General features: G+C 42.1%; 1 protein-coding gene across 1 annotated transcript in view; it reads left to right on the top strand.

Moving 5' to 3' along the window:
• Positions 1–17,923, top strand: part of LOC144502041 (myosin-10) — a 167,488-nt gene that overhangs the window by 97,773 nt on the left and 51,792 nt on the right. The window contains exons 10-17 of the mRNA XM_078226052.1: positions 1,317–1,380; positions 2,988–3,086; positions 4,722–4,865; positions 12,625–12,720; positions 14,682–14,800; positions 14,884–15,036; positions 15,852–16,025; positions 17,098–17,271. Coding sequence (XP_078082178.1) covers positions 1,317–1,380; positions 2,988–3,086; positions 4,722–4,865; positions 12,625–12,720; positions 14,682–14,800; positions 14,884–15,036; positions 15,852–16,025; positions 17,098–17,271 — 1,023 coding nt within the window. The remainder of the gene's footprint in view (positions 1–1,316; positions 1,381–2,987; positions 3,087–4,721; positions 4,866–12,624; positions 12,721–14,681; positions 14,801–14,883; positions 15,037–15,851; positions 16,026–17,097; positions 17,272–17,923) is intronic.

Here is a 17,923-nt window from a genome sequence, read left to right as displayed (position 1 = left end):
GACTTGTTCCTCTCTTTAGCGACTTTACCTGGGAATCTGTGAAGTTATTTAGATGCTTGGAGGCCATTTAATTTTGGAATATTTGGAAATGTTAAACATTACAAAGGGTTCGAGTGTCATGCGATTATTCAATTAAAATGTAATACAGGGTCTGTATACTTAACCTTGACTTTTATTTTGTGACTGTGGCTGATGATGTTGAACAAGTCAGCTCTCCGATTGAAATCCATCTCATCTTGATTGTAGTCTTTTATTTTGTTGTTGAAACGAGGAGGAAAAGCTGCTGACCACACAAGCACAGGACTCCAGTGATAACTTTTAAAACTTGCAGAATTAAAATGTTTATAAGAGAAGAAAAAAAGATGAAACCTAAATTCACCACATAAAGAATGTTAGATAAATGTTACAAAATAATCCCCAAAATGCTTAATCAAAGGTACATAAAACTATATTTTTGGTGACAGGCCTTACAGATCCTAAACCATAAAGTCCAGGAAATATTACCCAAACCAAGAAATTGATTTAATTTTAAACAGAAATACAATTAACAACTTCCCAGAGCAACTCCATACTGGTGTGATTTTTGCATAAGGAGATTCCAATCGAGCTGTTTTGCAGGCCAGAAAGAGAATCTGGCCAAAATGGAATTCTTTTTCCAAATTAAAAGATTTCACAGCACCCTCCAAACACACAGGAGATGGCTTTCAGCAGGATTGTGTCTTTCTCTCCCTGTCCCACACGCCCCTCCCCTGCTACTCGCTACAGCTGAAGCCCTGTTTCATAAATACTTCTCCAACCCTTTTGTTTTGGCTCTCCCTCCATTTGTCTTAAATTATCTCCAGTATTAAAACTTTTCATGTTCCTGTTTTTGGTCAATAAATTTTGTCTGCCCAAACTTACTCAACCTCCTGTAAAACGCGGATGTTGTCATTTTTGAGACTCCTTTGAAATGCAACAGTTGCACATCAATTTCAACACTTATCCCCAAATGCAAATTTTAAATCTACTGTTTACTTACAAGTTAAGGCCTCATTACAAAATGCAAAAAGATAACATCTTTAATCTTTATCCTTTGGATTTCGCAGACAATCTCGCTCCAATGGCCTCTCCCTCAATTATCCCTGGATGCATGCAGATTTCACCCTTACCTGCACAGAATAACTACATAAACCATGCTCCTTTCCCTTTTTCTTTAAACAGCACCAGCTACCATAAAAATATACACGTCATTGCATTTAGCACCTAGTTGTTGTACTTTTGTAAATATAATGTCTGAGCTTGTGCTTAAACAGTTTTTTTTTTCCTTTTTTTTGCAGGGAAAATTCATCCGAATCAACTTTGATGTCACTGGCTACATTGTGGGAGCCAACATTGAAACTTGTATCCTGTTCACTGTTGTATTTGAGTGGGAGGGGTGAGGCTACATTGTGCACTATATAAACAAAATGCCTTGGTTTGTTAATCTGGATTACGTTTAGCAATTCAGTTTTTACTTGATTTTTGACGCATGCACTAAACTAAGTGCTGGATGCTTTTGAAGGTGACTGGTACAAGAAAATGGAGTTGAGGAGGAAGGTGACCCTAATTGATTGGAGCAGACTTAAAGGGCTGAATGGCCGGCACCACCTTGGATTTCTTGGGTTCTGGAACTAGATCCAAACAGCTGGACTCGCTTATTAATCTAGTGCTCTCAATCAGCCCAGTTTTATTTGGAAACCAAACAACTGAATGTGATAGAAGATGGAAAGAGACGTGCCAAAGTCGAGTCTGTTGTTTAAAAAGGCATACTGTGTCCTCTATTATAAATGAAGTACAAAAGCAAGGGAGTTATTCTAAACCTTTATGAAACACTGGTTAGGGCCCCGCTGGAGTATTGTAGCCAGGTCTGGGCAGCCCACTTCATGAAGGATGTCAAGGCTGTAGGGGAAGTTTAATTACTGGGATGGTACCAGGGACAAAAGATTTCAGTTACTTGGAGAGGTTAGAAAAATTGGCATTTTCCTTGGAACAGGGACAGTTAAGAGATTTCATAAGAGATGTTTAAAATTGAATGATTTTGATGGAGTAAATAAGGAGAGACAGTTTACGGTAGCAGAAGGAACTAAGATTTAAGGTAGTTGACGAGAGAATGAGATGAGAAGAGTTCTGATTGAGTGCTCTTTGTTTAAAAGAATGGTTGATTAATTTTTTGTTTGAAGTGAAACCCTTAGAACAGGATACTAGTCTGCCAATTTTAACTATCTCCAGATACAACATTGGGGGTGGGAGGGGAATTCGATTAAAAAAATTCAAGGTAATTTATTTCAAGATTGAGAGGAATAGATGATTGGATTTAAATTTTGCATTATTTGGTTTAATTGTTTTTAGCCATTAAGTTTTTTTTGAGTGGTCTTCTCCATTGAGGTGGCTTTGTGTTCTGTTGTGTCATTGCATCTGTGAAAAGCTCTGTTTTCTGTACTGTTTGCAATTTGTAATGGAGAAATGATTCCAGTAGCAATACCATGAATAGAAACAATTTAGGCTCAGGAGATGGAGTAGTTTAATCTCATTTACGAGGTAAAGTGAGCAGTAAATCTGGCTAAATGTTTGAGTGAGCATTACTAGCTCAAGTAATGCTATCGTGTGGTGACGAATTTGCAATTGCAGGTTTTTCTCACCTGATACGGGACTATTTGTTATAAAATTGCAGGTGGGCATAAAATTCTTCATTATTTTTGAAAACTTGTGAAATTGTGAAATCCCTCTCCAACCTCGTGACAAGTTTGTTAATTAAATCTTACCAAACCCACAAAAAAGTCCATCGTTAAAGTTTGGTTTTGCAACCGCTGTTTCTTTTGATAAATATTCAAAAACAGTGTCATGCACTCAGCACTATATAAGGCAAAGTTTCATAATTGCAATCATGTGTGTTTGTAACAATCTATGCATTTGACAATGCTGTAGTTTGATAAATGAAATGTTTCAAGATTATCCTTGACTTTGAAAAGATCTCCTGGAAAAATCCCGCGCAATCCGTCAGGCCAAGGAAGAGAGAACATTCCACATTTTCTATCAGATGCTTTGTGGAGCAGGAGAACATCTTAAATGTAAATCAGTTCTGGAATGAATAAAGTTGAGAGAAATGTTGTGCTCACCTTGCAAAACTAGTCAAATATAAGAATTTAGGTTGGATACCACAGTGGTGAATACCATCGTCTTTACTCCTCCAGGAGTGTTGGACTGGAAATTCTAAGTTCAGACATGGTTCAAGAAAAGTATAAAGCAGCACTTCTTTCCAAATTTCATTGGAAATGAGACATCTGGGATTGATTTTGACTTCAGTTAAGGCTCAAGTCTCTGAAGTGGTTGCAAAATACACAAGTTGGAATTTTTTCAATTTATGTTAAAATTGAAGCTGATATCCATTGTTGACTTGCACATAATTTGCCCAAATAATGTGGAAAACATCAACGCTGCTTAATTTTTAGATTGCATATATTTTGGCATTTAGACAAGAGCTGGAATGATTTATTTTTGACCTATTGTCTAAATGTCCAACTGAGTTCATAGTTTTGGCAAGGATTTTTTCTTCATATTTATTTAGTTTCCTATCGGAATTCATGGGTGGGGCAGAATTGCACTTTGCATGATGTTCAATTTTAGTATACCATTTTGACCCCTAATTGCTTATCGGGTAAAAGCATTGGCCAATGTTCCACCAGATCATACAAGCCAGAGGAGTTAGAATCCCGCCAATTAATCTCAGCAATGTAGAACTGGAAGAGAAGAAACAGTAGCCAAGGTTCTTTCTCTTGATCACAATCTGGTGATTTTTGGAATGTGTTTGTTGGCTGAGAACAGGATTTGATTGAATTATGACAGCCTCTATGGTCAAACAAGTTGTTAATGCTCACTTGGATAGAGAGCCATTTGGCTGAGGTATTGTAAAGTTTGATTGTATTTGTGCAACCAGTCAGCAAGGATGACCCAGCAGGAATCTGCTTGGTTATATTATGTCTCCCATGGAGACCATGAATTGGATTCAATTTGAATTGGTTTTTGGAGCAAGGAAGGAGCTGGATGAATGGACTCTTTATCCACCCTGCGCAATGGTTTTGTAACCCTGAGAAAACTTTTTTTTAAATTCCAGACTGGTGGTTGAAAAGCAAAGGTTGAGGGAGAGGTTAAAAGTTTGTTAGTGTCACAAGTAGGCTTACATTAACACTGCAATGATACTGTGAAAATCCCCGAGTAGCCACACTCTGGTGCATGTTCGGGTACACAGGGAGAATTTAGCATGGCCAATGCACCTAACCACGTAATTTGGACTGTGGGAGGAAATTGGTGTACCTGAAGGAAACCCACACAGACATGGGGAAAACATGCAGACTCCACACAGTGACCCAAGCCAGGAATCGAATCTGGGTCCCTGGTGCTGTGAGGCAGCAGTGCTAACTACTGTGCCACCGTGGGGGACTATTTGGAGCGGGGGAGAATGTAAAATGTAATTTTGAGATTTCCCTTCATTATCAAACTTCAATCCATTTTGCACAACCCATTTGTTGTTTTGATGTTTCTAACTCTCCCTTGGTTTGCCAATGGATTTCACTTGTTTAGAATCTGTTAGTAGGATCCTGGACCTTGCTTTGTGATGTAATTGTTGTCTGTCAACGAATCTGTTTCTGGTATGAAAACACTGACAGAACCTCGTCAAAATGTTTTACTTTTTTTTAACAATACAGCTGATTTGTTGCTCGAAGGATTTAATAATTATCGTTTCCTGTCCAATGGCTACGTCCCCATCCCTGGGCAGCAGGAAAAAGATAACTTTCAAGAAACCATGGAGGCGATGCACATCATGGGTTTCTCCCATGAGGAAATTTTGTGTAAGTTGCTGTGCTACTTATAACCAACCCGTAGGGTTTTATTCTCAAAGGTGAGAGAACCTAAACCTTTGAGTTATTAACTGGACTTGATCATAAAACACAACAGTGCAAGTGGGAAGGTTAAAATAAAATGGGTGGATAGTTCACAAATATGGAAAGCTTCCATAAAGAGAACCTAATTTTCAACCTATTTCAGAGAAATGATAGGGCTCTGATTTGGCAATGGTAATGATGGTCAAAATGTCAACATTCACCACTACAGAAATAAGCATGCACAAAGTGGAAATCCAGAATTTGCTGTCAGTGATCCAATGCTTCTAGGAAGGATGCACCGTTTAGGCTTCCTCCAGAGTGCAACAATCCGAAGCCACCAAACTGATGAGAACTTCCATTTTTTACACACATTGCCTATGTAAAAACCCTTAAAGGTGAATCTTGCTGAGCGAGGTATTTTAAGGGTGTACTAAGTTGGTAATTTAATGCTGAGAAACATCTGGCTCTCAAAGTACTTTTAAAAAAAATTTTTACTGAAGATTTTTTAATGTACAAATAACAAACTCGAGTGGTACAGTACAACAATTTTTTACAAAGTACATGTAGGAAGGGAGAGGAAAAATAAAATGACCAACGCCGTTTGGTTCAGACTATTCATTATATCCAGTGCCTCCCACCACAGGATTTATTGAAGGATGGTGAGGGGGGGATATCAGGATACAGCCACAATTGGCTCAGTAGTGCACAACCAAGCTCACAGGATAACAGCAACAGAATTAGTGGAAAATTCTGAAGAAACTAGACAATGCGGAGCCCAGAACTTTAAGATAAGGGTCCCATACTTTATGGAATATATCCAATTTAGCTCAAAGTAAACAAGTCAAGAATTCCCATTGGTATACATTCCAGAATGATAAGCCAGTTCCGAATTGGGGGGTCCTTATCAATCATCCATGAGCGAAGGCTATTCTTCTTCTGTGTTGCAAATGTTAGGATATTCAGCCTTTTCACATTTGCACTACAGTTTTTGTCTGGGAGAGCCAGTCCCAGATGCAAGGGATAGAATTCAAGGCTGTACAAAAGATTTTCTCAAGCTCTTTAAGAACATTGAACCAATAGGTTTTAATCTTGATACTGAGCCAAGAACAATGCAGGTAATGTCCCGCATTCGCCTTGCATTTCTGGCACAACGAGGGCATGGTGCAGTCACATCTGTGCTGTAAGCATGGAGTAATATGCAGATGGTGCAATATCTTAAGCTGGGTTTGCTTTGTAATATTGCATACCAAAATTTTATTAGCACATTCCCAAATATCACCCCATGTCTCTTTAATATTTACTGCAAGATATATCTCCCAAGACCGCAACATATCCAATGTATTATCTCTACTAGAGCATAGTGTCATAAGATTTACTAACTGAATACCTGGGCTCCACAAATAGCAGGAGTTTTTCCACCAGGAAAATCGTAACATCAAAAAGAAGAGTTGTCTTATTAAGGATGAAGTCCCTAAATTACCAGTATCTGAAAGAGGAGCGTTTCGGAATATCAAATTGTTGACACAACTGATCAAAGGATAATAGGATAGCACCTTCAAGCATGTCCTCTAGTCCACAGAGACCTGTTATTCCAGATATCAAACACATGGGGTGGAATTTTCCCATCCTGCCTGCCACAGGTATTGTAGCAGGCAGAGGGGCGGACCATGCAAAGGCCCATTGACCATGGGTGGATATTTCCGGTTTTGGGGCAAGCATGGTCGGGAAATCCCACCCATGGTCCATACAACCTGATGGGAAATCTGGATTACCCTGAATTGGAAAAAGATTGTAATTTAAATTAGTCTCCCTGCCAACTTTCAGTCTGTCCTCTAAGCCTTTCAGTAATGAATTTCATATTTGTCAACTTCCAATTTCTCCACTGTGCTAATTCCACATTTTAATATTGAAGTTTCTACTTGAAACCACTCTTTGCTTTGCTCTCTGTAAGATGCTATTTAAAAAGGTGAGAATAATCGGTGCATCTTACTTTCCAATCTGCAAATTCTTCAATCTGGTTGCTTACTGTGCTTTGATAACATTACTGCTACTGGAGATCCCCTTAACTTGGCACCGGATTCAGACTAATATCACCGGGAGGTGAAAACCACACCATAGAGCCAGCATTATTTGTGGGTAGCTTTCTTCATGGTATACACTGACTGTGAAATCAGATGTGGAGATGCCAGCGTTGGACTGGGGTAAACACAGTAAGATGTTTAACAACACCAGGTTAAAGTCCAACAGGTATATTTGGTAGCAAAAGCCACACAAGCTTTCAGAGGAGGCTCCGAAAGCTTGTGTGGCTTTTGCTACCAAATAAACCTGTTGGACTTTAACCTGGTAGAACATAGAACATAGAAAGCCACAGCACAAACAGGCCCTTCGGCCCACAAGTTGCGCCGATCACATCCCCACCTCTAGGCCTATCTATAGCCCTCAATCCCATTAAATCCCATGTACTCATCCAGAAGTCTCTTAAAAGACCCCAACGAGTTTGCCTCCACCGCCACCGACGTCAGCCGATTCCACTCACCCACCACCCTCTGAGTGAAAAACTTACCCCTGACATCTCCTCTGTACCTACCCCCCAGCACCTTAAACCTGTGTCCTCTCGTAGCAACCATTTCAGCCCTTGGAAATAGCCTCTGAGAGTCTACCCTATCCAGACCTCTCAACATCTTGTAAACCTCTATCAGGTCACCTCTCATCCTTCGTCTCTCCAGGGAGAAGAGACCAAGCTCCCTCAACCTATCCTCATAAGGCATGCCCCCCAATCCAGGCAACATCCTTGTAAATCTCCTCTGCACCCTTTCAATGGCTTCAACATCTTTCCTGTAATGAGGTGACCAGAACTGCGCGCAGTACTCCAAGTGGGGTCTAACCAGGGTCCTATAAAGCTGCAGCATTATCTCCCGACTCCTAAACTCAATCCCTCGATTAATGAAGGCCAGTACGCCGTACGCCTTCTTGACCGCATCCTCCACCTGCGAGGCCGATTTAAGAGTCCTATGGACCCGGACCCCAAGGTCCTTCTGATCCTCTACACTGCTAAGAATGGTACCCTTCATATTATACTGCTGCTTCATCCCATTGGATCTGCCAAAATGGATCACCACACACTTATCCGGGTTGAAGTCCATCTGCCACTTCTCCGCCCAGTCTTGCATTCTATCTATGTCTCGCTGCAACTTCTGACATCCCTCCAAACTATCCACAACACCACCTACCTTGGTGTTGTCAGCAAACTTACCAACCCATCCCTTCACTTCCTCATCCAGGTCATTTATGAAAATGACAAACAGCAAGGGTCCCAGAACAGATCCCTGGGGCACTCCACTGGTCACTGACCTCCATGCAGAGAAAGACCCCTCCACAGCCACTCTCTGCCTTCTGCAGGCAAGCCAGTTCTGGATCCACAAGGCAACAGCCCCTTGGATCCCATGCCCTCTCACTTTCTCAAGAAGTCTTGCATGGGGGACCTTATCGAACGCCTTGCTGAAGTCCATATAGACCACATCCACCGCTCTTCCTTCGTCAATGTGTTTGGTCACATTTTCAAAGAACTCAACCAGGCTCGTAAGGCACGACCTGCCCTTGACAAAGCCGTGCTGACTACTTTTGATCATACTAAACTTCTCTAGATGATCATAAATCCTGTCTCTCAGGATCCTCTCCATCAACTTACCAACCACTGAGGTTAGACTCACCGGTCGGTAATTTCCCGGGCTGTCCCTGTTCCCTTTCTTGAATATAGGGACCACATCTGCAATCCTCCAATCCTCCGGAACCTCTCCCGTCTCCATCGACGATGCAAAGATCATCGCCAAAGGCTCCGCAATCTCCTCCCTCGCCTCCCACAGTAACCTGGGGTACATCCCATCCGGTCCCGGCGACTTACCAACCTTGATGCCATTCAATAGTTCCAACACATCCTCTTTCTTTATGTCCACATGCTCGATCCTTTCTGTCCACTGCAAACCAGCAGTACAACCACCCAGATCCCTTTCCACCGTGAATACCGAGGTAAAGTATTCATTAAGCAGCTCCGCCATTTCTAACGGTTCCGCACAAACTTTTCCCCCTTCACCTTTTAAGGGTCCTATGCCTTCACATCTCATCCTTTTACTCTTGACATATTTGTAGAAAGCCTTGGGATTCTCCTTAATCTTACCCGCCAAGGCCTTCTCATGACCCCTTCTCGCTCTCCTAATTTCCTTCTTAAGCTCCTTCCTACATCCCGTATACTCCTCTAAATCCTTAACACCTCCTAGCTCTCTGAACCTTCTGTACGCCTCTCTTTTCTTATTCACCAGGTTCATCACAACCTTCGTGCACCACGGTTCCCGTACCCTACCAACACCCCCCTGTCTCATCGGAACGTTGTCATGCAGAGCTCCAGACAAACATTCCTTGAAAATCCTCCACTTTCCTTCGGTACTTTTCCCCAAGAATGCCTCCTTCCAATTTACCCGTCTAATTTCCTCCCTGATGACACTGTATTTCCCTTTACTCCAGAGAAACACTTTCCTAGCCTGCCTGATCCTATCTCTTTCCAATGCTATCGTGAAGGAGATAGAATTATGATCGCTATCCCCAAGATGCTCACCCACCGAGAGATCCTCCACCTGTCCAGGTTCATTAGCCAGCACCAGATCAAGTACAGCCTCTCCTCTAGTAGGCTTATCCACATACTGTGTCAGGAAACTCTCCTGGACACACCTAACAAACTCCCCTCCATCCAAACCCCTAGCCCTAGGGATATTCCAGTCTATGTTTGGGAAATTAAAATCTCCCATCATGACAACTCTGTTATTCCTACATCTCTCCTGGATCTGTTTCCCCATCTGCTCCTCAACATCTCTGTTACTATTGGGCGGCCTATAGAAAACACCCAGCAACGTTACCGACCCCTTCCTGTTCCTAACCTCCACCCACAGAGACTCCGTAGTCAATCCCTCCACGGCGTCCACCTTCTCTACAGCCGTGACACTATCCCTGATCAACAGTGCCACTCCCCCCCCCCTCTCTTGCCTCCCTCCCTGTCCTTCCTGAAACATCTAAAACCCGGCACCTGAAGCACCCAGTCCTGTCCCTGAGACATCCAAGTCTCCGTAATGGCCACCACATCACAATTCGAAGCAGCAATCCACGCTCTAAGCTCATCCACTTTATTCACTACACTCCTGGCATTAAAATAGACACATCTCAGACCTTCAGCCTGAGCACTTCCCTTCTCCATCACTCGTCTAACCTCCCTCTTACCCTGTTTACATTCCTTATCTATTTGCGAGCTAACCTCCTCGCTCTCAGTCCCCTCATTTCGATTCCCTCCCCCCAACCTTTCTAGTTTAAAGTCTCTCCAGTAGCCTTAGCCAACCTTCCCGCCAGGATATTGGTCCCCCTGGGATTCAAGTGCCACCCGTCTTTTTTAAACAGGTCACACCTGCCCCTAAAGAGGTCCCAATGATCCAAGTACCCAAATCCTTGTCCCTTGCTCCAGTCCCTCAGCCACGCATTCATTCTCCACCGATTCCTGTTCTCACTCTCCCGCGGCACAGGCAGCAATCCCGAGATTACTACCTTTGCATTCCTCTTTCTCAGCTGTCTACCTAACTCCCTATATTCTCTTTTCATGACCCCTTCCCTCTTCCTACCTATGTCAGCAGTACCTATATGCATCACGACCTTCGGCTCCTCTCCCTCCCCCTTCAGGATTTCTGGGACTCGACCAGAGACATCCCGGACCCCTGCACCAGGGAGACAAACCACCATCCGAGAGTCCCGTCTGTGTCCGCAAAAACGCCTATCTGACCCCCTCACCGTAGAGTCCCCAATTAGCACTACCCTCCTTTCCTTACCCTTTTGCACTACTGGGCCAGGCTCAGCTCCAGAGACACTGCCACCACTGCTTCCCCCAGGTGGGCTGTCCACCCCAGTAGTACTCAGACAGGAGTACTTATTATTAAGGGGCACATCCACCGGGGTGCTCACCATCAACTGAGCTTTCTCCTTCCTCACTGTTACCCAGTTACCCTCCTCCCGTGGTCCCGGTGTGACCACCTGCTGATAGCTTCTGTCAATGACCTCCTCACTATCCCTAACCCGGCGAAGGTCCTCGAGCTGCAATTCCAGTTCCCTAACATGGACCCTTAGGAACCGCAGCTCAACACACCCAGCACAGATATGGTCGTCCGGGAGGCTAGGAGCCTCCAGGACCTCCCACATCCTACATTGTTAAACTTCTTGCTATGTGAAATCTAGAGCCAGTATTAGCAACACCTTGCTGCTGAAATCTCCATCAGTGGGTCAGAAATAAGATGATTCATCAACAGGTAGGTTGACATTTTGTGATATTTTAATGCATTTTGTTATTTAGTTCTTTGCATTTATTTTTCAAGTCTTTCCCAGTTAGTAAATGAAAACACACTGTTAATTTTTAGCACAATATTCTGATCCTGTTAATCTTGGAATCCATTAGCTAAGATCAAATATTTGATTAAATAAAGCAAGCAAATCAAATTTGGACATCAGACTATGCTCCTACTTGTTCATTAGCACATCAAGAAAATCTAAAAGAAATGTTAAAGTTTGAATTAATTTCTATCGCTATTTCTGCTCCTGATTCTCACCATATCTTGACCATCACTATCACTTGTTGAATTGATTTTTGGCAGGCAATTAACATGTAAACAAAATTCTGATGATCATATCCTCAGCTAAGCATACTTGGAGAATTTGCCTCTACTTCTGCTGACTGAGTCTCAAAGTTCACATTCAGAAGCAATATCCATTGTTTTGGAAAATGTGACTTTTTCATTGGCAATACCTGTGCTCCATAAACCTCATCCAATATCAAACTGTGTTGAAAGCCAATTGAAAATGGAATTCAATATCTTAATCTCAAAACTAAAAATACTAGGACTAAATAACATCACTTTTTTTCACAGCACACCAAACAGCTCTTTCACCTGTAGCTGATTTTGACCATTTTAAGAATTAACCAATATTACAAGTTCATCCAGAAGCTATTTTTCGCACTTGTTTAACTTTCTAAAATCCAAATCTGCAGTGAAATGTTGTAGTCCTGTAAAATGTGTAAGGGATGTTACATTATCTTTAGACTGTTGTACTTCTAAGTTGTATAGAATTGAAAAGTTGAGTGCTCTACTGCTCCAGTTGCTGCTTCCAAGTTGTATCTGACTGCAGTCATGATGAAATATTGTCAACTTTTGAGGAGGTTTAGGACCGAGTTAACGTTTCCAAATTGCACCATTTATTTCCAGTATTGTACTGTTTAGTTAAAGGTGCCTTCAAAGTAAGACTGTGGCATCAGTGTAACATTGATTTGCATCACTGCAATTGGTGTAATTGCAATCTGTCTTGACATCAAAGAAAGGAGCAGACAGTCTTGCTCCACTGTGTTTCAGAGAAGGTTTTGGCCTTGGCACCCAATTTGTGCACTCCAGTTCAGTTTCGGTGCAGATAGAAAACTGCTCTGCCCAACTGTAAAGCTGTCATTTGATGGCACTAGATTCATTTATATCACAGCCAGTTTACTGGTTAATGGAGACATAATTGGTTTGCGAAGATCGATCCAAGAAGTTAATGGGGAAGATTTAAGGCCAGGCAACTCTACCCATCCACAAAGACCTAATGTGATATTTTGATGGATGTTGGAGAAATCTTTCCTCTTTTTAATTTTTCTGATTGTGTTAATCTCCAGCAATGCTGAAAGTGGCTTCATCAGTACTGCAGTTTGGCAATATAGTCTTTAAGAAGGAGAGAAATACAGACCAAGCATCTATGCCAGATAACACCGGTAAGCTGTTCAATGAATTTGTAGTGTTTTTAGTTGTCATCTATTCCAACGCAAGTAACTTCGTTGCAGTGTTAATGTAAGCCTACTGGTGACACTAATAAATAAACTTTAAAAAGTCAGCATTATAGCATTTGCCATTGTGGTTAATATACCGACAAAATCTTTCTTTCAGGCGGATATAAGTAATTGGCAGGAAGCATGAAGTTGTGGCTAGCCTGTGCACTGTCAAAGATGATATGTAATCTCTTCACACATCAATCTAAGCTAACGTTCTGAGGTTGCTGAGGTTGATTGTAGTTCCCATGCTACTGTGCTGGCTGACATAAATAAATTAGTTCAGTTTAGGGATTAAACTAATGACCTTGGTTCCTTTTTTCTTATAAGGGAACTTTAGAATATACAAAATCCATTGGTTAGAATATAAAATATCTGTTGATTTGTACTTTAATGCAGAAATTTGTGAACAGCAATGTAATGTAGTTGTGAATTTGATTCAAAATTGGATTTAGCACACATTCATTCAATTTCCTATTGGTTTCTGGAATATCAAATGCAGTCTAGCATTTGTCAGCAGATTTGTCCTTGATTTAATTTTAAAATGAATTGAATTCACCACAGACACCTGAACTCCCCTCACTATGCGCACGCGCGCACATACTTCCCTCCCCCCACAAATCACCCCATCCCTGCAGAACTCCCCACTTGCCCCCCCCCCCCCCCCCCCCCGCCTCTTGGCACTGCCCTGGTGCAGTAATTGTGCCTGGTGGGCTCTGCCCCTGGCCACCCAGGGGCTTCAATGGCCTCTAATTTTCTTCCCCTCCCCTCCCACACCCTGGCAAGGCCATCACATCTTGTCCCCACTGGTGGGGACCATACGTGATTCTCATCAGGGAGAAGCTCGCTCTGGTGAGGTGATACAGGTAAATGAACCTGGACAATAATGTCCAAGACTTATTAAAGCATGACATTAATATTTAAACTTGGCTTCGTGTCCAGAAGTGCCAGTAAGATCAGGGAGGCAAAAAGCCAGGGTGGAACCTGATTTTATCTTTTTGCCTCCAGCCTGAAGTTAGCAGTTCACCTCACTGAAAGTCAGGCAATGATATGAGATCGTGGCCTAAGTTAGTTTGGGGGGAGAATTCTGCCCAGAGTTAGCGGTTCTGGGTATTTGAGCTGCTTTTATGTTGTGGTCCCCAATTTGAAGTTTGTTTACTTCCAGCAGTTTGTCATCTATATTCAAAATAACAGAACAAATTAGGCTATAGCTTCCTGGCTCCCCAGTGTCACATATGGGGGAATACCTCAAAGATGCACTAGGGAAATCCCTTTCTGAACTTCCTAGGTAAGGGCTTACCTGGCGATTGTCCAGAAGCACTAACTTCCACTGGACAATTGCTCCAGACTGGGAACCACAAATCACTCTTAACTTCAGATGGTTTTGCACTCTTAGTTACTCTAAAGTTAAAAGGAAAAGCAGAACATCTAACTTCGGAGTAACTATTTCCCAGAAACATCTCACACGATACACTCTTCACTGATGTCTGGACCCCCCTGGTTTACAGCAGCTAGTGCCATAAAAGGGGATGTGACCTTCTCCTCTCCACTCCTCGTGCACTTCACGGCTGGAGCCTGGGCACACTTCACTACTTTAGTCTCACTCAGCCTGAGTCAGGAAGGTTGGGTGAGACGGGCGCTATACAATTCAAGCGCAGCTAAATCGGTACGGAGTGGCAATCTGCCACTGATTGCTATTCTGTGGAAGTTGCAGGCCATTAAGTCATTCATTCAGTAATCAATTGCACAATCATACAGCACACTGGGGTATGCAAATGCTGCATAAAGCTGCACAGTGTATTTTTACTGCATGTCTGTTTGAAAAGGGATTTGTATTTTGACTTGCATGAAGTGTAATGAAACCACTTGTTTAAACAATGTTCACTAATCTACAATGTTCTCTAAAGCTGCTCAGAAACTCTGTCACTTGCTGGGAATGAATGTAATGGAGTTCACTCGCGCTATACTCACACCACGCATCAAAGTTGGCCGAGACTATGTTCAGAAAGCACAGACCAAAGAGCAGGTATGGCTGTGGCTTGCAGAGATGTAAATGAATTGAAATTGCCTCTTTACAGTCATGTTATAGAATTAATGTTCTTGTTCCAGGCTGACTTTGCGATTGAAGCATTAGCAAAGGCTACTTATGAACGTCTCTTCCGTTGGCTTGTTCACCGCATCAACAAAGCTTTGGATAGGACCAAACGACAGGGAGCTTCTTTCATTGGCATTTTGGATATTGCTGGTTTTGAAATATTTGAAGTAAGTCCAATGTTGTTCTGTAAAATCCTGTCTGCCTTAGTTTGCATGCTTCTTGGTAGAGTCACTAGTTATCAGGAGTGGAAAACCTAACTAATTTTCAGATGGGGCCGTGCACGGCAATCCACTTGATTTAACTATCAGCTCAAAGGGCTGGTAAGAAAGGTAGTAATTGATCATGGTACAGGTGGGGGGGGGGGAAATGTGTGATAACTCTAGCAATGGTTATTTGGGCCTAGGTTGAGAGCAATGTTTCTTGGAAACTGTGTACACCCATGGCTATTAGCAACCTTGAAGGTACAGTGCAGGCAGCTCCTGAACTGTCCCATTTAAGATTACCCATGTGAGCATGAGTAGGCAAATAGTGCACATAGAAGAGGCATTGATTGATATTAAGATTGAGATCCAGCCCTAGGAGCAGGAAATGGTTGAGTTGGAAAGTAGGGGGAGGGAGGGGAATGTGCGACAGGAGGAGAGAATGAAAAATAGTTCAAAACACACAACTGTGGCCAAAATTCAATTGTTTCTATGGAATTAATTTTCCACATTGGCTAGCTGGAACCAATGAATGAAGCTATATGAATAACATGGTCCAGTAAGCACAATAGTGTCAGTTTTACTGCCCAGAAAGAGGTCCTTCAATCAACAATCTTTGACATTTCGGTCCACATCCTTTAATACAACTCCTCATTTTCCAACTTAGTTATTTGCATAAGATTTTTTAAAGTATTGTTTCTAATTAATATGAAATGTTCTCGCCTATATCATGCAGGCTCCATAGTCTGCTTAAGTGACGACTTGTGTCTCTGTCATTGCAGCTAAACTCATTTGAGCAGCTGTGCATCAACTACACCAATGAGAAGTTGCAGCAACTCTTTAACCACACCATGTTTATCCTGGAGCAAGAGGAATACCAGCGAGAAGGCATAGAGTGGAATTTCATTGACTTTGGCCTGGACCTGCAGCCTTGCATTGACCTCATTGAGAGACCTGTAAGAATAAAAGGGTTCTGTGTTTCGATTGGGTAGCAATTTATTGATGGGTGTCGGCACTTTACAACATGCTGGCTTTGATTTAACAACTTGCATTTAAATTAGCCTTGAAATAAAACACTGCAGACTGCTTCACATGGAATAACTGGACTGAATGATAGGCCTGAGAGGGATGCCCAACAGCTTAGGTAGAAAAAAAGATGCAGAACATTTTAATGGCTGGGAGAAAGTATAAGGAGGAATTTCCAAACAATAAGACCCAGGCGATGGGCAAGAAGTCTGAGGTCCATAATTTGGGAGTTTGTGTCCCTCCTTCCCCTGCCCCATTTAAAAAAAATCTATAAATAGTGCTTCCATATAACACACACCTTTTTCTAAGACGATTTCAAGCTATTGCATCTCTATTGCAGCAAAATGGCACGGTGGTTAGCACTGCTGCCTCACAGCATCAGGGAGCTGGGTTCAATTCCCAGCTTAGCTGACTATCTGTGTGGAGTTTGCACATTCTCCCCATGTCTGTGTGGGTTTCCTCCCGGGGGCTCCAGTTTCCTCCCACACTCCAAAGATGTGTGGATTAAGTTGATTGGCTATGCTAAATTGCCCAGTAATGTTGGGGGATTAGTAGGGTAAATACATGAGGATAGGGCCTGGGTGAGATTGTTGTCTGTGCAGGCTCGATGGCATGAATGGCAGCCTCCTGCACTGTCGGGATTCTAAGAACCACCTTTAACTAAACAAGACTGGTCTTGGATTTCCTTTTATTTATTGAGAAGCAGTTCATTTGTTGCAATCATGGGCTCACTTTTTGACATTGCATCTATCCTTGAATGCTCCCAGGGTATCATCATACATTTTTAAGGTCATAGCTGTAGGAAAATTCCACTTGTTTCCAATTCTGCAGTAGATTTTGGAGAAATCTGCAGACTAGAAAGTTCAAAGTGCTTCAAAAAATGAGCATCCACAGAGTCAGTGGAAAACAATGTTTGGCGCAAGTTGAAGTATCAACAGATTAATCGATTGAGACTTTTGGATTTAAAACACACTTCAATCCATGAATTTCTTATTGTACCAGGCAAACCCTCCAGGCGTGTTGGCTTTGTTGGATGAGGAATGTTGGTTTCCTAAGGCTACTGATAAGACATTTGTGGAGAAGCTGAGCCAAGAACAGGGCACACACTCGAAATTCCAAAAACCAAGACAGCTCAAAGATAAGGCTGACTTCTGTATTATTCACTATGCTGGCAAGGTATGTCTGTTAAATGGAATGCTCTGTATTTGGAACAGACTCTCTAACTTTTCTTTTGTTTCATCACCTTTTTTTAAAAAAAACCATATTAGTTTACATAGCTTCAAGCCAATCTATATAGTTATTTAAGCTGATGGTTTCTTAAATGTCCTGAGGTTCTTGGACTTGACAGCAACTTGATCATCTTCAAGGATCAACCGAGTCTTGGCACATTCTATATTTTTGAGCAATTGTCATAGAGAAATAAACAGCTATTCACTTTTGCTTTGGATAGAAGCATTTTTTAAAATCTATTTTGTTCCTGTCTGTCTCTGACCAATGGTGAAGGAAATTAAGTCCTTTATAAGGCTCTAATCATTCACAGTCATTGTTTGCCAGGAGTTGCTTTATAGTTTCCGAACTAATCTGTAGATTGTTTTATTTATCATACAAAGTATATGGGTCTTAATTTTTCACAATCTGTATGAGTGCTGAGATGAGACAGTGAAGTGTAATGCATCCAACTTTGATGGCAATACAAAGCTGGGTGGGAAAATAAATGGTGAGGAAGCAGGAAAGGTGCATCATAGGAACTCTCCAATGGTCCTTGGGCAGCGCCTTCCAAACCCACGGCTGCTACCATCCAGAAGGACGAGGAACTGCTTTCTGGGAA

This window comes from Mustelus asterias, chromosome 12, assembly GCF_964213995.1.
Source record: "Mustelus asterias chromosome 12, sMusAst1.hap1.1, whole genome shotgun sequence".
NCBI classification, from domain to species: Eukaryota; Metazoa; Chordata; class Chondrichthyes; order Carcharhiniformes; family Triakidae; genus Mustelus; species Mustelus asterias.
The sequence above is the reverse complement of the archived record's forward strand: the minus strand, read 5'-3'. Positions and strand labels throughout refer to the sequence as shown.